Genomic DNA, 20,615 nt, shown 5'->3' on the forward strand with positions numbered 1-20,615 from the left:
TTGTGAACTTGCTGCTGTGACACTGGGGTGGCCCTGTCACTATGGTAGGCTGACTTTGGCTCTTTTGGATGAATCCCAAGGAGTGGGCTGGCTGGTTCATGTGTGGATCCATTCCTAGTTTTGGGGAGTCTCCCCCTGCTTTCTAGCGTGGCCCTAAAAGTCGGTCCCACCCTCAGGAGAGGAGCGCCCCTTTCCCCACGTCCCCGCTGGCATTTATCATGTGTGTTCTTGAGGACTGCTGTTGTGACGGGAGTGAGCCGGGAGTCTGGCCGGTTCTGGTTGCGTTTCCCTGATTGCCGGAGAGGGTGCCTTCCAGGTGTCTGTTGTTTCTTGAGAAGTACCTGCCGGTTCTTTGCCTGTTTACTGACCAGGTTATTTGTTTAGCAATTTCTTCCAATGACTTTGTAAATGGAAGCCAGGTGATATCTGATCTTACCCCTTAGGTAAACATGGGCACACCCACACCCACACCTAGAGGCAGTTCCTGGTCTGTCAGCACAGCGTGGCCGTGGCGTGGTCAGCCTGCCTGTTCCCCAACCACGGCCTGTCCCACGGTCTGCGGCCTTGGGCTGCTGCAGTGCTCGCAGGTGGTTCTTACCAGGTTCTGCACCCTGATGACACAGGTGGCACTCATCTCCCTTCCCTGAGCATGGTGCCCGGGTTGGGAGCAGTGCAGGGGGCGGGGGGGGGGGCACAGGTCAGCTGCAGAAAGGTCATCACAGTGGAGCCTGCAGGGTCTGGCTTCCAGCTCCATCCCCAGGAGCAGGCCATGTGTGACCTTGGGGTCCACCAAGATGCCCTGGCTGCTTGGCTGTCCCTGCCCCTAAGTGCGGCATTGGGACTCAGGCTTCTGGTTCTTGTCTCTGCCACTTGTCAGCGGACAGTTGAACACAGTCACCTAAGAGGACTGCAGTGCCCCTGTCCGTAAGCTCCACGCGGTCATTCAATTATCTGCAGCACTTTCTCTCCCTTCACGGAGGAGAGGAAAGGGCCGATTGCACATGGCCTTCTTGGGTGGTTAAATATTGAAGAGGACAAGTGTTCCTGGGAGACGGGGCCCAGGCTGAAGAGGCGAGGGGGAGCTGAGTTTAGCCCTGGCCTGGGTGTGTTAAGGAAGTCCATAAATAAACCAAAAGCATCATTCATTTCCAGTCATCCCGAAGCGCACCCCAGCTGCTGGCTGCTCTCTGAGCCTGTACACGAGTGTGCTTCTGTTGGCCTCCTGCTGGCACGGGCTCTGTAAGGGAGGCTGTCCGTCTTGCAGGTGCACACGCAGCCCTACTCAGGAGCAGTGTGGTGTGGCATGGATCTCAGAGGGGCAGCGCTCCTCAGGGCCTTCCAGGCCTCGGAGTTCCCTGCTGGCTGGACTGTTCTGCTGAGGACCCCTGGGATCCAGGTTCTTTCCTCCTGTTGACGGGAAGGCCTGTAGGGACCTCCCTGGGTGGCCTGGCAGAAGCTCCTCTAGGGAGCCACAGCCCGTCTCTGGGCCCTTGGCACCCACACAGTGGGTGGATCCTGACTTGGAAAGAGGTGCTTTTGCTCCTGAGCCCCCATGCTGCTCTGAGGGTCAGAGTGGCTGCCCCCACCCCCTGCACCCTGAGGAGGACTCCTCCAGGAACCTGGGAGCAGGTGGGTGGCCACAGACATGAAGGACCGTCCTTTGGATGCACAGACTCAGAGAGGGCCCCTGCGGGGAGGGCGAGTTTCGGCATGGCCAGCCTGGGTGGTTGGAGGTGAGGAAGACCTCACCATTACCGTTCTGGACAGAAGGGTCTTGGGAGCCAGCAGCCATGAGGCCTGTTGGAGCTGGGCTTGTCCAGCTGCACCTGGACCCACCCTTCACCCCAGCCTGCAGATGTCTTGCAGAGGTTTGGCCTCTGTCATCTCTTCCTCCTGCCGATTCAGTGGTGTTGAGCTGAAGAGGTGAACCTCCGGGGACAGAGGCTTGGCAAGTCTGGCTCTGTCCCCAGGGAGACACGCAGAGACCCAGGTGGGACCAGGCTGGATGCACAGATGACTGACAACTGAGAACGGGACTGGACATCAGATCCTGCAGAATTGTGTAGGAGGAAGATGGAATTGGCCCCAAGAAAATTAAAAGCTTGCTCCACTGGGGACAGGGCTCCCTATTTCGGGGGCTGGGGCGTGGCTCAGTGGCGAGGCCCTTGCCTGTCATTTGTGAGCCCTGGTTCCTCCCCCAGCACCCAGTGAGAAGGCCTCCACCCTCCCAGCTCCCTTCTCCTGACCGTGAGCTCTGCTCCGGTTCTTCTCTGTGGATGATCAGCCCTGAGGTTCCTGGTGGCCCAGGAGGTGCTCGAGCACAGAGCCAGTGACCCCTGCCAGAGCGTCCACGTCCCGCCCCACAGCCTTCTGCCTGGGTCCTCCTGCTCCGGCCTCCTTGCTGTGCTCCCCTGCCACGCTGAGGGGCCGAGCCAGGAGCTGCCCTGTCCACGCTCTCCTGCTGGCTTAGGCTGGTGGGATCGGCAGTGGACGGGTGCTTTTGATGACAGAATTGAATTCCATGGGGAGAGTTGAAGGGGAGCCCCCGCCCATCTCCGGGACTTCTCTGAGTGATCGTCAGGTCCCACGGGCTCATCATGAGCCCCTGGCAGTGAGGGGCTGGGGACCTGTGCTGCTTCCAGATGGCACTGCAGAGGTGTGGGCAGGGGCCAGGAAATTGCCTGGGTCCGTGGCCTTCTGTCCTCTGCTGTCTCCCTGGGGTCCCTTGTTGAAACTGTCGTCTGCACAGAGGACGCCACGCTGGCAGAGAGGGTGTCCATGGGGAGTGCCAGGGTGGCCCGGCATGTCCAGTGTTCCAGCTTGGGGGGCACCCTGTTCATCCCCACTCGTCTCCTCCATGGACTGGACTCACGGGCAGTGTGGACACTCTACCTGTGAGTTCTGCCAGCTTGGGCACAGTGCCTGGCCGCCTGGTGCTTGGTGCACATCTGGGTGTGTGTGTGTGCATGTGCAGGGGTGGAGGATGGGCAGGGGGTCACTGGATCGATGGCTGGCTGGACGGATCAGTGAGCATGTGAGCCAGGGGTGGGTTGGGAGTGCGAACGTTGGGATGGATGAATCAATGAGAGGAGGGTGGGCAGAGGGAGGAGGGACTGTTCCCTCCACGGGGCGTGCCCCCCCTGCACACCTTCATGGCCCCACTGGGGCCTCCCAGGGCCCGACTCCTCCCTCTGCTCCCATGCTATCCCAGGCGCATGTGTCCTCTGTGTCCCTTTGCTCCCTGCTGGCCCATCCACTCAGAGCCTGGGGCCTGACCTCATGGAGCCAGGGTGTCCCTGCCTGTCGCCGCCCACGCTGAGCAGTGGGTGGCTGTTCAGCAAAGAGCCTGTTGCCTTGGGACAGGACCAGCCCAAAGGGCTCAGCTAGGGACCCAGTGCCTGGCCAGAGGGGAGCCAGGCGGGAGGAGCACAGGCTTCTGATCACATCGCCTGCTCAGTGCTGGGCCCAGCCCAGATGCTTTGCGCCATTAGGCTCCCGGTGTTAGATGCCCTGAAAGGCCGAAATTGGTTCCTGGTAATCCGTCCTTGTGGGTGAAGGCACTGGTGGGATCCCATTTCTTGTTCTTTACATGGCAAGATCTCGGTGCACTACAGTCCCCGCAACCCCACGATGGTTTCCTGCGGTGCAGCGCTCGCTGGGGGTGTGCGAGCGGCAGCCTGGAGGGCAGGGTGTGCACGCCAGGACCAGGCGCTGCCTGGTGGCGTCTGTGCAGTGTCCACAGCTTATTTGTGCTTTTGCTGAGTTGACCGGGGACGGGGGCATGTGAGGGGACGTGGGCAGAGCAGGGAGGTAGTTCCGAGGTGAACCGTTTCCTTCAGGCAGAGTGGGCCACTGGGCCACCGGCAGAGGGGAGCTGCCTCTTCCCGGGGCTGAAGGTGCAGGTGTGTGCTCAGCTCAGGAGTCCCCTTGTACCTGTGTGTCGGGGGCCTGGCATTGTCTTCTAGAAAGGTCCATGATGGTGATGGGAGGAGTAGCGGGGCCAGAGAGTCAGTGAGCCCAGGAAGTGCGGAGCCCAGCCGGCTGTGGGGTGCGCAGCGCCACCTGGCCGGGAGCAGCCTCCTGTTTCTTGGGGTTTGCGCTCTGGGCTGGGTGGGAAGGAGTTTATTTAAGGGTTATCACTTGACTTTTATTTCTGGCTGAGGTTGGCCGTGGAGTGGTGTGCCGGGAGGACTCCTGCTTTCAGAGTTCTACTTTTGCAGGTTTAAAAATAGCCTCGAAGCTGCTTTCCTTCCTCCCACCAGCTTCCCTGTGGGCTGGGTGTCGCTGAGCCCAGGGTGGTGGGTAGAGCCGCCATTGCACTGCCTGGGCCTGTGGTGGGCATGGGCCAAGGCGTCTCCTCTGCCTCCCCTAAGATCAGAATATGGTGGGGAGGGTGCTCCAGAGTGCCAGTCAGCGGGTCACCTGCCCTTCAACCTCCAGACCCTGGGGTGAGGCCTGAAGCTTGGGCCGGGTGGCAGCCAGCTGCCCGGGGCTTCCTGTAGCCTCCACCTAGTGAGCTTGGTGGGCAGTGTTGCTGGGCATCTCTCTCAACTTCAGGGTCTCTGAGCCTCATTTGCTCCACCCTTTGGAGGCAGGAGCCTGTGTGCAGGGCTGGGACGTCCCCCTTCTCAGTGTCCCTCAGAGGTGCCACCAGAACTTGATTGGCTTGTCGACTGCTGCAAGGCCTGTGGACACAAGAGTGCCTTGGGGCCCAGACCGCCCTTGGCCTCCTTCCCTCCTCCTCTCACCAGTCACACTGTGTCCCCCGACTGTGCTCCTTGTGCCCTCGGGGACTGTCCCGGTTTCCCTCTGGGGCCATGCACCTGGGTGATCTTGCCTTCCTGGAGAGTGGATTGGTTTGCTGGGTGGGTGTCGGTGCAGCCCAACTTGAGCTGTGCCTAATCTCTTCTTTTGGGGGCACATCCTTGGGTGTTGGGGGTTCTGGCTGCCCTGGCCTCCTGCAGGCTCCCTAACTGTCCTTAGCTGTCTGTAACCAGGTCACCTGAGTGCGCGGAGCCCAAGGCCAGCACCAGGCCCTGGGAGAGGAGCAGGCCCCTGGGCTGGGAGCTGCCCTGCGTGATCTACGGCCTGTGATGTAACAGCATCCGCAGCCCAAAGTGCTGGGTGGCGGCCTTAGCCGTGGTCCCTACCTGTGGCTTAGCTGCTGGCCAGCGTGGGCAGTGCCCACCTCTGGCAGCTTCCTGGCGTAGCGTGGCCTGTGTGGGGAGTAGGGTCAGGCAGCTGGAGCCTGGACTCTGAGCTCCCATATGTCTCTGCTCCAGGACAAGTGGCAGAGGGTCTCGGCAGAGCAGACATCCCTGCTCCGTGGTCTTTGAGTGTGCTGCAAGGTCACACACAGCCCACCTGCAAGCGTCCCCTTGGTGGTAGTCTCCCCTGCTGATCCAGAGAGGTTACCATGAGCGTTTCTCTCCAGGGCCACGGGTGCGGTACTGGTGAGTCCTCCTTCAGGTGCGTCTGGGACACGGCTGGCAGTGGGGAGAAAGGGACAGCTGGGGTCCGTGCACCCCAGGAGGGACAGCCAGCCTGGTAAAGGAGGCTCCTTGCTTTGTGACCCTCAGAATGCCAGGGGCTGGAGGACGGAAGGTCCACTGTGGGCCGGGGGAGCGGAGAGGGCTGCCCATTCCCGGCTACCAGGGCCTTTCCACCCTGCATCGTGTCTCGAGAGAGTGGGGCAGAGAGCGACCTGTGAGTGTCTGCATGCTGATGCCTGAACGTGAGTGGGCCTCCCCGCAGGGGGACGTGCTGATGTGACGGCATGCTGGTCTGATGGGAGATGGCCCAGGACTGTCCACCAGAGACCACCTGGGTCAGTCGTCCCAGGGGTCCTCAAACGGAGGCGGGAGGGTTTGAGGAGGAGAGGTAGCCATGGGGTCATTGCTGCTAGGGTCCTGAGCTGTCGGCGCCTCTAAAGTGGGCAACGCCAGGAAAGGGGTCGTGCAGTGGGGCGACCCCACACTCGCCTCGAGCCCAGCCAGACCCCTTCTGGTTCTCTGGAGCTGTAAGGGAGGAGCGGTGTTGTCTGAGCCACCAAGTCCGCAGCGGTTTTATCTATGTATTGATTTATTTGTTCATTAATCCTAATGAGGTGTATATGGCAGCAGAATGCATTTTGATTCATCGTACGCAGTTGCTGCATGACTTCATTTCTCTGGTTGTACACCATGTAGCATCACACCATATGTGCAGTCACACGTGTACCTAGGGTGATGATGTCCATCTCATTCCACCATCTTTCCTGTCCCCATGCCCCTCCTTTCCCTCCCCTTTGCCCAGTCATAGTTCTCCATTTTCCCCATGCCCAACCCCCATTATGGATCAGCATGCACTTATCAGAGAGAGCATTCAGCATTTGTTTTTTTTAGGATTGGCTTACTTTGCTAAGCATGATATTTTCCAACTCCATCCATTTACCTGCCAATGCCATAATTTTATTCTCTTTTATTGCTGAGTAATATTCCACTGTATATATATACCACAGTTTCTTTACCCATTCATCTACTGAAGGGCATCTAGGTTGCTTCCACAGTTTAGCTGTTATGAATGGAGCCACTATAAACACTGATGTGGCTCTGTCACTATAATATGCTGTTTTTAAGTCCTTTGGGTGCAGATCACGGAGTGGGATAGCTGCGTCATATGGTGGTTCCATTCCAAGTTTTAAGGGCTCTTCTTACTGCTTTCCAGATTGGCTGCACCAATTTGCAGTCCCACCAGCAATGTCTGAGTGTGCCTTTTCCCCACATCCTCGCCAACACTTATTGTTGTCTGTATTCTTGATGACTGCTATTCTAACTGGTGTGAGTAGTTTTTTAAACTACTCACACCAGTTAGATTTGCATTTCTCTAATTACTAGAGATTTTGAACATTTTTTTTTCATATATTTGTTGGTCGATTGTATACCTTTTTCTGAGAAGTGTCTGTTCAGCTCCTTAGCCCATTTATTGATTGGGTGGTTTGGTTTTTTGAATTCTTTGTATGTCCTGGAGATTTATGCTCTGTCTAACGTGTGGGTGGCAAACATTTGCTCTCAAAGTGTAGGCTCTCTATTCACCTCACTGATCATTCCTTTTGCTGAGAAGAAGCTTTTTAGTTTGAATCCCTCCCATTTGTTGATTCTTGGTTTTATTTCTTGCGATTTAGGAGTCTTGTTAAGGAAGTCGGGGCCTAATCTGACCTGATGGAGATTTAGGCCTGCTTTTTCTTCCTTTAGGTGCGAGGTCTCTGGTTGAATTCCTCAGTCCTTGATCCACTATGAGTTGAGTTTTGTGCATGGGGAGAGAGAGGGTTTAGTTTCATTTTGCTGCATATCGTTTTCCAGTTTTCCCAGCACCATTTGTTGAAGAGGCTGTCTTTTCTCCAGTGCATGTTTTTGGCATCTCTGTCTGGTATGAGACGACTGTATTTATGTGGGTCAGTCTCTGTTCTGTACCGTTGGTCTACATACCTATTTTGGTGCCAATACTTTGCCAGGTTCTGTTCCTGTTGCTCTGTAGTGTAGTTGAAGGTCTGCTGTTGTGATGCCTCTTGCTTCGCTCTTCTTGCTAAGGATTGCTTTGGCTATTTTGGGTCTCTCATTTTTCCAAATGAATTTCATGATGGCTTTTTCTGTTTCTATAAGGAATGAATGACATTGGGATTTTAATTGGAATCTCATTTGGGTAGTGTAGCCATTTGACAACATCAATTTTGCCTCTTTGTGGTGATTTTTTACAGCAGCCCCAGGAGGTTGGGGAGGGCTCGCTCCCCTGCACCCTCTCTGGGGGACCTCGCTCCTGCCTGAGGGAGCAGGAGCCTGAGTCTGGGGGGCTGCCCATTGTGGGTGGGCTGGCTGGCGTCCTTGGTGTCCATGAGCAGCTGGGGGCATGTGCAGGCCCCAAGCTGTGAACGCCCGCACAGCCCAGGGCCTCGGCAGCAGCCCCAGATCTGCAGGACCTGGTCCAGGCTCCCGGAGACGGGGGCAGGGCACTATTAGCGCCACCGTCAGCTCATGGTTGGAGGGTGTCCTGCGCATAGAACCCTGGGGGGCTGGTCCCGGGAGGCCGGTGAGCCCTGGGCCTGTAGCAGGACCAGCCCAGTCCTTTCCACTTGGCAAGAAATCTTATTTCCTACTCAAGAGGAAAAAGAAAAACCAAGAATGAGCATTTGTGTCACCTTTGTCCTATGGCAGGATGGTGGGGCTGTGCACTGCATCTGACCTAAATATGTCACTGGTGGCAGCAGGCGGGCCTCAGTGCCAGGCCTGGGGTCGCCTCATTGTTTGAGTCTGGGAGGGAGACACTGGGCCTTGGCAGGGGGCCATTTGCTCAGGGAGAGAGAGAGAGAGAGAGCACCGCGCCTGTGTGCGAGCTAGCGAGCGAGTGCCAGCCCACATACACGAGACGAGTGGTCAGAAAGCTGGCTGGCTTCATTTATCTGGCTCTTGTGTCACCAGGAAAAGGTGGGAAGCCTCTGCTCTGCTGGCCCAGTGGGAGGAGACGTGTCTGCAAGGCTGTTCAGCCAGCCCGCTGGCCTGGGCAGGGCTCGGGCGAGGTGGGAGGAGGGCAGCTTCCACAGTGGGCGCTAGCTTCCTGCACTCAGTGACAGCGAGGGCTGAGGCCCATTTGCTGGGAGATGCAGGCGAAAGGACCCTGGGCTCCTCTCTGAGTTCCTTGGGGTACAGTGCGCCCTTTCACACTCACGGGCATCCCGTCCGTCTCAGGAGGGCACCACTGTGCCCACACCGATCCACCTCTGTCTGGGGCTGGTGTGGCCTCCTTGGCTCAGGCCTTGGCTAACGTTCCATTACATGGTGAGTCACGAGATGACCTTTCATGATTTAGTGACAGCAGGAAGGGGTGCTCAGGGGCGGCCCGTAAGGAACATGTGTTTTCCTGTTCCCCGCGCTGGGAGGAGCCAGGCATCTCCTCCTGTGCACGTGCTGGAGAGAAGGTGTCTGGCGGCCTTGACCTTGTGGGGGGTGTTGGGATGTGGGGATGGGAGGCGTCTGCCCTCCCCTGCCCAGCCGCCCTGTCCGGAGCAGGCCCGCCCCATGAGGTGTTGCCCTCTGCCCCGGGTGGAGGGGGTGGAGGCCCTGTGGGACAGAGCAGCTCCGCGCCAGGCTCTCACGGTGGAAGGCAGCTGCTTTGAGTGCGCAGGTCCAAGGTGCCTGCTCAGCTTTGGGAGAAGCGCCCACCCAGGGATCTCTGGTTCACCTGCTGCTCGAGTGAGCCTCAGTTGAGCCCCTGCTTTATGCCGGACTGCAGGAGGGGCCTGATGGCTGAGAATAGGGTCCTGGGAGGTGGCCTTAGAGGGCCCTGGGGGTGCCCATCTCAGTGGGCAGCAGGGAGGCCCAGGCCCTCTTCACTGTCATCTGCTGTGTGTCTTTCCCAGAGGAAGGGCCCTCAAGGTGACAGGGACATGGTCAGGGACATGGCTCCGTCCACCAAGAGGGCCAGGCAGGGTCTGGTAAGATCTGACTGAGAGGGGCCACTCGTCCCCTGATGCTGTTCTCCAGCTCCCACTTGGACATCTGCCCTGGCACTGTGTTGTCCCCTCTTTCCCTGACCGTGTCCCTGCACAGAGCTGGGCCCAGTGTTTCCCAGTGAAGGTACACATCAGTGGGTGTCACACAGGACTGTCAGGTGCCCTTGGATCCTCTGGGGCAGTGTCCCCAGGAGCTCTGGTTTAAAGCCAGGCCAGGTGCTAGGGCAGAGGCCCTGCAGATGGTCAGGCCTAGAGCTTGTTGTGTTCCCCTGTGACCCCACCCGACCCACGTCCTCTGCCCCAGCCCAGCCCAGCGTCCCTGGGGTCAGCCTGTCCCCCTGTCGCTGGCGTGTGTGTGAGCACTTGTGGAGCTGTCCCTGCCCTCCGGCCAGTCCCCTCATTCTGTCATCTTCTTGAACCAGGCTGGGTCCTAGGGCCAGAGCCAGCAGGGATAGGGTGGAAGTCCTCCCCAGGAACCTGCCAGGTTTGGGCTCAGCTCAAGTGGACACAGACCCCGTGCTTGATGTCCCCTTCTCTGTGGACCTGGGTTGCCTCGGGGATCCCCCCTCGCACCCCGAGGAGGAGCGGCAGCCTCCCTTTTGTAGGCCCACCCTGGGTGCCAGGTGTGTGCCCAGGGATATGGCAGCAGCTTCCTGCCCGTGTGCTGGCTCATGGACACTTAGGGGCCCGTGTGAACACCTGAGCAGCCTGGTTCACCTCACCCGCAGTGTGCGCCTGCCCCGTGGGGCCAGGGCAGCAGATCGGGGCCTCGGTCCTCAGTCCCTAGGGAGCCACAGCCAAGGAGAGCCAGGCAGAGCTGCCTGTGAATCGGCCAGCTCCTCGGGCCACCTGGGCGGGTCTGCTCCAAGCTTGCCTAGCTGCCCTGTGGGCTTCAGGCACCAGCGGGGAGGAGCTGTGGAGGAGATGTGGGCGGGCTCTGCCGGCTCCAGATGTCCACCCCGGGGAGTGGACGCCAGCACTCAGCAAGCCTAAATGTTTTCAGAAGGTTTGCTGAGTTCTGGCGTCTCCCCTGGTCCACTGCGACCAAGCTTGGCCTGGACAGCTGTTCCCGGAGGGCAGCGGGCCATTGTGCTGGCCTTGGCCTGAGCTTCAGGGTCTCCACTTGAGGCTGTGTCTCTAGCTCTGGTGAGGTGGTCAGGAGCGGGAGTGGCTCGGTCCCCGTGAACCCCTCCGTGTCCTACCCAGGGGTTCCAGGCTAGCGAGGGCCTCACCTTGACCACCAGCAGCGGGCGGCTGCCTCTCCGCAGGGCCCTCTGTTCCTACTCAGAGAGTAGGTGATGGGTCAGAGCTCCGGTCTGAGGAGTATCCTGTGCAGCACAGGCCATTGCCGTCCCCTGTGGGTTTCCCTTCTGGAAGGCCTTTGTCTTTCAGCCTGGAGGTCCCTGGGTGGGACTGGGGTGGTCTGTGCCATCAAAACAGAGGCTAACCAGTCACCTGGACCCACGCCTGCCCCCTGCTGATTCTGTTGGGGGACCAGGTGGGTCCTGGCCTCCACAAGAGGACACCCTGGAGACGGGACCGTGGGTCACCCCAGGAAGATGCCCCTCTGGTGTTCTGCTCTCAGGGTGTCCCGGGCACCCTGTCCTCCAGGGCCTCGCGTTGGTGTCGTCAGGGTCACGGGCCTGCCTGCCGCTGGGTTTCTGTGGACGGGGTCCTGGCTTCACCTGCTGCCTGCCCTGCCCTGCAGGAGGCCTCTCCCCCTGTGTCCCTCGCCTGCTGTGGCTCCAGGCTCTGAGCCTGCGGCGTCACTGCATGGTGAGGGGTCCCTGCCATCCAGGTGCTGTCGGAACCTCAAGGAGTGACTTCCTCCTGGGTTGGCCGTTGTCCTTGTGAGGGGGGTGGTGGTCCTTGGGTCTGCGGGACTTGAGGGGGCTGTCCCTTTGGCCTGGATGCCACTCCCTTGTACCCCAGCCCCAGTGGCTGGGTGTTCCCTGCGCCTGGGCCTCTTCCCACTGAGTCCTCGAGCTCGCCAGGACGCAGCCTCTGCCCAGGGGGCCTACCTCTGGTGGCCGCTGTGGGCTCTGGTGCTGTCACCTCCGTAAGTGGGGTGTGGGCCTGCCACCTGTGTTTCCCCCGCAGCTGAGACAGTCACCAAGTTATTTCAGTCCTGTAAGAAGGAAGGAGGCCATCCGTCCCCACACCCCCTTCTTTACGTCTCTGCTCCCAGTACCCCACAGCCCTGGGGGGCTGGTGCGCAGCCCCTGCTGGTCCCCAGACTCAGGGGGTGTGGGGTCATTCAGGAAAGGCCTCAGGACCAGGCATCCAGGGAGCCAGCCTGGAGGCCACGGGCGGGAGGTGCTGGAGGTCACAGGCTGCCCGTGTGCCGAGCACCATGGCTGCTGCTGAGGGCTGTCCTTCCACAGCTCTGCTGCCAGCAGTGGGTGCTGACGCGCTTCTTTGTGCCATCCTCAGGGCCACACGGTATGGGGAATGTGGCCGTGGGCAGGGCTGACCTGAGTCTTCTCTGGGTGAGCTCAGCAAGGTGGATGTGGTCACTGAGGTGTCGGTGCCTGCGCTCCATGAGGCTGCAGGGGCCTTGGGGCTGGGATGGACGGCCACCCTGGCTAGGGCCCTGCTGGCTGAGAAAGTAGCCCCTGGTCTTCGGGACTGCCCCGGGGCCTCTGGAGCACAGCTCAGGTGTTCCCAGGCACTGCTCACTAGGTGGCCACACAGGAGTGTCGCAGGCTCCTGGCAAAGCGCCGTGCCCACCAGGGCATGGTGGGGCTGGGAGAGGCGCTCCTCGGAGACGCCCTCGATTTGGACTGTGCACGGGCGCCACCCGCCTGGCTCCTCCCCGCCCCCCAGCTGGCCATGCTGGTGGCTCCTCTTGCTCTCATCGTCCAGCCCAGCGGCCACGTGCCAGGCAGTGCTCGGTGCGCCACACAGCCTGCACTGGGCAGGGGGCAGCAGCTAGGCTCCTGGACCTCAGGGTGCTCATGGGCACCCCGATGTGGACCAGCAGGCTAGAGGGTTCAGAGAGAGCAGGCTCCTCGAATGGCCCCGTGAAACCTGAACAGCTGTGTGGGAAAAGGACCTGTCCCCAAAGCACAGGCTGCACCTCCCAGGGGCCAGGGAACGTCCCGTTGGCCCTGTGGTGGGGGCAGAGGTGCCTTGGAGAAGGAACAGGGACCCGGTGTCTGCAGGCAGCGGATCTCTGCTTCCCTGAGCTCTTCCATCTTATGCTTCGAGTGTCGCCTGCATCGGCACCAGGAGGGCAGCAGGGGGGCACGCAGCGTTGGTGCCAGGAGGGGGAGGCAGGGGGGCAGAGGAGGAGGAGACGCCTGTCTCCCGTCCCTGCCTGGTGCAGGTGGGCAGCAGGAATGGGGGAGACCTGAGGTGGAGGGAGGAGCCTGAGCAGACACACGGACCTGTGGCCCAGACCCCAGACCCACGCCGTGCTCCTCGGCTGCCAGCTCTGGGTCCTGGGTACCAGCTGCGAGCGTTTCTCTGCCACCCATGCTGAATGCCTCGGCTGAGGCCTGCAGCTCCTGCCCTGTCCTCTCCCCGCAAGGGCCTAAGTGGGACCGGGGAGCCCAGGCTGCTGACCGCCCCTTCCCCGGCCCTCAGGTGGACTAACAGCTGCCCATCTCCTTCCCCCCGGGCAGTCCTGCTCAGGCCCTCTGCTGCCCCAGCCTCTCTTCTGCTAGAGGAGGCTTCTGCTCTTTCTGCTTCCTGCCAGGATCTGGGAGTTCCCCAAGGTAGGGGATGAGTCCCTGTCACTCAAGGCTGTGACCCTGGCCGAGCCTCAGCAGTCTGTGGCGTCCCCCGGTGGGGACTATTGGAGGGAGGGGCTCTCCACCCCATCCTCCATCCACCTGTTCTCCCTCCTCCTCCTGCCCGTGACCCACACCCCTGCCCACCCCACACCCCTACCCATCTCCAGCCCCTGCACATCCCCAACCAAGCCTATCCCCACACCCCTGTCCACACCCCTGCTCACCCCACACCCCTGCCCACCCCACACCCAGCCCATCTCACACCCCTGTCCACCCCACACCCCTGCCCACCCGACACCCAGCCTATCTCACACTCAGCCCACCCCACACCCCTGCCCACCCCACACCCCTGCCCACCCCACACCCCTGCCCACCTTACACATAACCCTGCCCACCTTACACATAACCCTGCCCACCCCACACCCCCGCCCACCCCACACCCCTGCCCACCTTACACGTAACCCCTGCCCACCCCACACCCCTGCCCACCCCACACCCCTTCCCACCTTACATGTAACCCTGCCCACCCCACACCCCAGCCCACCCCACACCCCTGCCCACCCCACACCCCTGTCCACCCCACACCCCCGCCCACCTTACACATAACCCTGCCCACCCCACACCCCCGCCCACCCCACACCCCTGCCCACCCCACACCCCTTCCCACCTTACATGTAACCCTGCCCACCCCACACCCAGCCCATCTCACACCCCTGCCCACCCCACACCCCTGTCCACCCCACACCCCTGTCCACCCCACACCCCTGCCCACCCCACACCCCTGTCCACCCCCACACCCCTGCCCACCCCACACCCCTGCTCATCTCCTGGCCTGTCTGAGTGTTGGGTCCTGCGGGCTTCTCCTCTGTGTCTTCGTGAGCCGCAGCGGGTCATGGTGAAGCGTCCTCCCTCTGTGCTGGGGACAGCAGGACGCTCCCTCCTCTCTGGTCCCCGTGTCTGCCACCCGCTTCTCCCCCTTCCCGCCTCACTGAGGACTGGCCCAGGTCCCGCCCCTTGGGAAGGCCTCCCCAGTACCTGCCTGGTCACCTCACGTGGGTTACGGGTTCTCCTCACAAGGTGGCCCAGAGCTGCTCTGCTACACAGGGCCCTCTGCACGGAGGTGTCGGCCTGTGGGTGGGCGGCCAAGGCCCTGGTCCTGCCCCTGTGCCCCTGGGTGGCAGTGCCTCGGTGGAATGCACCTGTGGTTGTGATTGGCGTGTTGTTGAGCATAGTAGAGAAGTCCTGGGACTGTGTAGGGGGCGTCCAGTGAACGGCTCCTTCCACTTGAGCACCCCAGAGGGAAGCCGCTGCCCCATCAGGTGAGAGCAAATGGGGTCTGGACACATGTCATGGGGCATGAGTGCTAGTCACTGGCTGCTCTCTCCCCCGCAGAGGAAGAGCTCCGGAAGCTACGAGAAGAGACCAACTCAGAAATGCTGCGGCAGGAGCTGGAGCGGGAGCGGCAGCGGCGAATTGAGCTGGAACAGAAAATGCAGGAGGTGTTGAAGGCCAGGTAATGCTTGCATTAGTCTGTTTCTGTTGCTATAATGAAATACCTGAGGCTGAGTACTTATAAAGAAAAGAGGCTCACAGTTCTGGAAGGTGAAAGACATGGTGCTGGCATCGGCTTAGCTCCAGTGAGGAGCTCTTGGTAATGCTGTGTGGTGGGGGTACACGCCAGAAAGGGGTCCCATCACAAGACAGGAAGTCGGAAGGGCTGACTTCTTTTGTAACAGCTCTCTCACGAGAGCCAACTCAGACCCACTAGAGCTACCTTACTCCCTTCTGAGAGCAGCCCCTGAGACCTGAGGCACCCCCAGGCCCCACCTGTCCCCCATCCCTGCCAAGGACCAAGCGTCCAGCACATGGGCCCTTGTGGGAAAGACCAACCCAGACTCCCGTGGGCAGCCTCTCCTCAGTGGGCAGGGTCCTGGAGCTGAGCCCTGCTCAGACCCTTGAGGTGGCCCGCTCCTTGTGAGTGGAAGTCGTCACACCCAGGCCTAGGCACAGAACCTTCACCAGGAGGCTCTGACGGGCAGGGACGGGCAGGGCAGGACTAAGAGACATTGGTGTGGGGCCTGCTGGCACCCCCCGTCCCAGCCTGGGCCAGCAGGTGTGCCATCCTGTGGGGCCTGGCCCCAGGAGGCTGGCCGGGCCTCTCAGGACCCCCCGGGACCTGTTTCTCCTACTTGCTGCCCCTTCCAGGCCCTGCTGCCCACTCCGACGCTTTCAGCCTCTGTGGCCCCAAGATGGGTCCTGGACATTGGCTTCCCCAGCCCCCACTGGGTGCAGCAGCCTCAGAGCTGCCTGTCCTGTCCACCCCATCCTAGCTGTGCCCCCCCCCACCCCGTGCCCTGGCTCCTGTGGGGCTACTCACGGTGACCTTTGCCCTTGGACATGGGCCGGGCACTACTGAGCTGCCCTGGGCTCATGGCCTCCTTGCTCACCACACCTCTGCCCACCTACGTGAGCGTGGCCTCTGCCTCGGGGCGCCAACAGGAAGCGGGTCATCCCAGAGCAGCTCTGCAGGTTACAAAGCCAGCCTCGCCTGTCCCGACAGCCCCAGCCCGTCCTCCGCGCAGCCCCTGCAGGGTGCCGCCGGGTGGGCTCGGCTCAGCGGGGAGCGCTTGCCTGGCACCAGGAGGCACTGGGTTCGCTCCTCAGCACCACGTACAAGTAAATAAATAAAGGTTTGCGTCCACCAACTAAAATATTAAAACAAAATGCCGGAAGGATGAGGCTGGAGAACCCAGGCCAGTCGCCCTGGTCCCCGCCTCCTGCACCCGCACCCTCAGCACTGCCCACCCCACCCTTGCCCACAGCCTGCCCCACCTGAGGGACCTGCTCCCAGCGGTGGTGGCACACCTCTCCCTTGGGGACACTGTCCAGACCCTGGCTTCCTGTGGGAAGGATTCTGTCCCTGGGTGGCAGTACCAGGGGTCCTCTGTGGTGCCAGATGCCGCTCCCCCTCTGCGCTCCAGGCGGTGTCAGCTCTGCAGAGCTGCATGGGGAGGAGTGTCCCTTGTTCTGCTGCCTCCCCCACCCCACACTCCTGGAGACGCCTTTGTGCTTTCCGGGTGCTGCCCATCAGGCCATGCTCCCCCATAGCCCAGGCTCCCCGGGGCCTCCTACAGGTCACTGGGGCCTGTCTGGGAAGGAGTGACCCAACCTTGCTCTGCCTTGGCTGCGAGGTCAGCGCCCTCCCCAAACCAGACACATGTCTAGTGAGCAGCCTTGGGATTGAGCCCTGCGCAGGGGAGTGGCAGGGGCCTGACCCAGGCTGCGAGACCCAGGGGCGGACGGAGACTCAGGCGGTTGCTGGGCATGGGACTGTGTTCTCACCCACTAGCCAGAGTGCCATCGTCCCCCAAGGAGAGTGCTCCCCTGCTGCAGGGCATCTCGTCCAGCTTCGCCTGGGGGCCGAGCGCCCCCTGGTGGCTCTGGGTGGCTCTCAGCTGACCTGTGTCCCTGCTCCCATAGCAGCACCAGCACCTCCACTTGCCCACCTGCCAGCACCCCTGGGTGGTGCGTGTGCCCGGCCTGGGTCACTTCTGAGGCACGAAGGGCCAACTGGGGTGGCAAACGGGAACATTCAGGTCATGACCCAGGAAGTAAAATTGAGGGTCCCAGAAGCACTATGGGGCCCCTCCCCTGCTTTACATGAGGGTGAGAGTTTAGATCCTTCTGGAAACCTGAAGTAGGGGGTGGAGGGAAGAGCAGGTTCTGGGGGAGTGGGTGGCACTGGGCCATCCGGGGGAGGGCAGCTCAGGGAAGCTGCCGTGGAAACTCGGCAGTGATGTTCACACAAAATCCCAGGAAATCCCTTCCTCTGGGCCGACTTGTTAGTAGACATTGACTGTCCAGGGTCCAGAGCCTCCTGGAAGCTTCTGGCTAGCCTGTGCTCTGGCCCACCGGGCCCTGCCTGATCTCCCTAGGAAGGACCCTCGCTCCTTGGCCCCGCCCCTGGACAGCCCAGAATGGGGGCGGAGGGGGCCGGACGGCTCACTGTGGCGGCGGAAGGCAGGAGGGCAGGCGTACAGGGAGGGAGTGAGGCCTGATGACCCGGCTGGGGCCCACCTAGGCTGGGCAGCAGGAGTGGGGCAGCTCCAGGCCCGGCTCCCCCACCTTGAACTCACTTGGGTCGCGGAGGCTCAGGAAGCCAGGCCGTAGAAGCCCGTTGTGTCCCACCCAGACTTGTGGTTCGCACCCAGCGTCAGTGCAGGCACTGGTGGAGCGTCGCAGTTAGCAAGCCGCAGTCCTTTCCCACTAACAGGGCCCCGTGGGTGCTGGCTTTGAGAGTGCCTGTGCCCTCCACGTCTCAGAGTCTGCGAGGCACTGTTTGCCGGGATATCCTGACGCACCCCGCCCCCGGCTTCCCTTCTGCTGTCAAAGAGGCGCTGCCCAGCAGCGTCGTGGTCAGTCTGCTCCTGACCTCTCGTGTGGTGTGCGCTGCTGGCAGGCACTTGGTGGGTCCTGTGGCTGGCATCCTGTGGAGAGGTAGAGTCCCTGCTGCTGGACACCAGCCTGGGCACCAGCCTCATGCCCGAGGGCAGTCTGTAACTAAATGCCTCTTTTTCTCCAGCAGGTCACTGTGTTAGGAACGGTCACCCGGCCAGTGACCTGCATTATTAGTAGAGGTGAAACAGTACTGGCCACAGCCCCTGGGGAGGCCTCACTGGCCTCTCAGAGACCCAGTCCCCCAGGGCCACCAATGCTGAGGCGAGGCCCTGTTCCCCTGGCCTTGGATCAGGTACCTGCCTGGAGAATTGCTCTTCCAGAATCCCTCGCTCCTTCAGGGTGTGTCTTGGTCCCTCTGCCCAGGACCAGAGGGACACCCAGCTGGGGTTCTGGAGTTACTGTGTGCCCTGGGCTGAGCTTCTGTTCCCGGTGAATGCCCCTTTAGAAGCCCCTCTGGACAGGGACAGTCCCTCTGCTCTCTGGGAAGTAGGGGCCTGGCCCCTCCTCCATGATCATGGCTCCTACCTACCCCTCCACTCTGGTGCCTGCCCAGCTGCTCCTGAGGCCCTCACCCAGCACCAGCACTACCTGACCTGCCTCATACACGTGGCAATCACAGTCACTGTGGCCGTCACAAGCCTGGGGACACTGGTTCATGGTGCTGTTGGTGTGTTGCTGTGGGATGGGAATGGAGCATAAAGCACCCCTCCCTCTACCAGTTGTGACCAGAGGGACACCACCCTGCGCACCCCCACCCCTGCCCAGGTTCCTGCAAGGCCTGGGAGCTCCGAGCCACAGGAGCAGCTTCAGTGCACCTGCAGCCATGACCAGTGCAGGGTGAGGTGGGCGGAGAGGGCCCAGCAGGCCAGAGAGCCAGGACAGACAGCACCCAAGGGACCGGCCCAGGACCCAGCTCCCTTGGAGCTTGTGGTCAGAGGTAGTTGGGATCCACAGTGGGGACAGAGCCCAGGGGGCTGTGAGTACAGCTGTGGTCAGGAGGCGGGGCTGGGGGACAGGAAGTCAGGCAAGGGCAGGTAGCTGATGTGGTGGAGCTGGGGCCTGGCACAGGCAGTGACGTGGCCTGGCCCGCGCCATGCGGGTGAGTAGGTGGTGGCAGCCATGTCCTCTGTGAGCAGAGCTGTCCGCACTGAGCATCGGGGTGGGAGAGGCAGCGGTGAACACCAGCAGGGAGCAGCGTTGGTACTTAGGGTCCCCTTTACTGGGTATTTCAAAGCAGAACACCTGCGCTTCAGGAACGCAGCTCAGCTGCCCAGTGCCGTGGGACCAGCCCATGGGCACTCAGGGCTCCCACAGAGCCAGCAATGCCACCCCGGTACTGGGCGTGGGCGCCTCCCCCGCACCGCGTTTGCACTAACGCACTGACGGCTGTTTGGCCTCTTCTTCCTTCTCCTTAAGAGCCGAGGAGCAGCCGGCGCAGGCTCAGCCGACGCCCAGAGGGCAGAGCCAGGCCAACCACGGAGCAGGTAAGCCCACAAGTGTTCCCTGGGCATCCAGCGGTCTCCTCCTAGCAGCTCTGGGTCAGTGCCTCTCCCTGGGGACCTGGCCCTGCTAAAGGTGGCCTTTCCCTGAGGCTGGTCCTCAAACAAGGGCCTAAGCAGGCAGTGGGGCTGGTGGTGGGAGTGCCCCAGCCCCTGGTCAGGTCAGCGCCCTTTCTCTTGCCCTTGCCTTCCTGCCCTGAGCATCTTTCTTTCTCCTACCCCACCCCAGCTTTCTTAAGTGTCCCTCGGGGGTGGGACCGGGAGCCGTGCTCTGTGCTACCTGGGCCCTGGCCTGCGTGCCCTGGAGTGGCGTCTGTCCCACCTGCTGCCCACGCACAGGGCCTCCCTGCCTGCACCGGGAGCCCAGCGTGGGGCGAGCTAGCTTGCTTCTCGGGGGGAAGCGGCCCACCCCTTTTCAGGGTTGCCAGGGCTGGACCCACGGTGGGAAGCCTGGTCTTGGCTTAGCTACTGTACCTTGGGTGGTGGCCTCCTGTGGCACTTGGCTCCATGGCCAACGGTCAAGACTTGAAGTCCTTGACCTGTGCATCTTGGTCATCAAGCCAGACGCAGAATAAGAGACCCCAGGCCCCCAATGCTGGGTGGTAGTGAGGACAGAGGGGTACGGGGTGGGAAAGCCCAGCTCCCTGGTCCTGCACAGGGCTGGGGACCCCTGCCTCCTATCTATCCGAGGTCTGTCTGGACTGCTCATGTCGAGGGGTGGTGGGCTCTTTGTGGGCATGGAGAGAGGGGGTACTGGTCCTCCACGGTGGCCGTGGTCACCCTCCCAGGGGCGGGGGGCAGACACTTGGGTTGCTGCACCCCAGCTGGGGAAGGGGAGCTCCCAGAGCTGAGCAGCACTGGTGCTGGCGTAGGTGGGAAGCCTGAGGCAGAAAGCTGCTGGGCTCAGCCTCCTCGAGCCAGTCCTCAGCCGCCCTACGCCTGCCCCCAGCCCCCAGCTGCTTTTCCCCTCTGTAAGCCTTTTATGACCTTAAGGGTGAGAACCAGTCAAAGGAAGGCTGCTTCTTGACCAACAGACCTTACGAATCTGTAATCTCCTGGCCATGAACCTCTCGGGCCCCAGCCCCACCCACCTCCACCCCAGGCTGTTTGTCCGTCCTCTCCCAAAGAGCCCTGCCTGCTCCCATAGGACAGGGAAGCCCCCAGGAGCCTCCTGCCTCGTCATTTCTGGGGACTGGGCTTCCTCCCCTGCCCAGATATCCGCAGGGGCACTAACCCCAGCCACTGTTGGCCTTGGCCCTTGGCTTCTGTCCCTGAGTCTGAGCCACCTGGGTTTCTGACCACTGACCACCTGCCCTGAGCCTACAGCACACCTGGTTTGTTTTCTTTAATTTTTAATTGACATATTATATTCATAGTTTATGCACAAGTGTCCAGTGATTACCTGCCCACCTTTCCCACTCCTTATTTATGGCAGGA

General features: G+C 61.3%; 1 protein-coding gene across 1 annotated transcript in view; it reads left to right on the top strand.

Moving 5' to 3' along the window:
- Positions 1–20,615, top strand: part of Gramd4 (GRAM domain containing 4) — a 77,681-nt gene that overhangs the window by 42,817 nt on the left and 14,249 nt on the right. The window contains exons 4-5 of the mRNA XM_076855493.2: positions 14,614–14,734; positions 19,096–19,163. Coding sequence (XP_076711608.1) covers positions 14,614–14,734; positions 19,096–19,163 — 189 coding nt within the window. The remainder of the gene's footprint in view (positions 1–14,613; positions 14,735–19,095; positions 19,164–20,615) is intronic.

The sequence above is a fragment of the Callospermophilus lateralis genome, chromosome 4 (genome assembly GCF_048772815.1).
Source record: "Callospermophilus lateralis isolate mCalLat2 chromosome 4, mCalLat2.hap1, whole genome shotgun sequence".
Lineage (NCBI taxonomy): Eukaryota > Metazoa > Chordata > Mammalia > Rodentia > Sciuridae > Callospermophilus > Callospermophilus lateralis.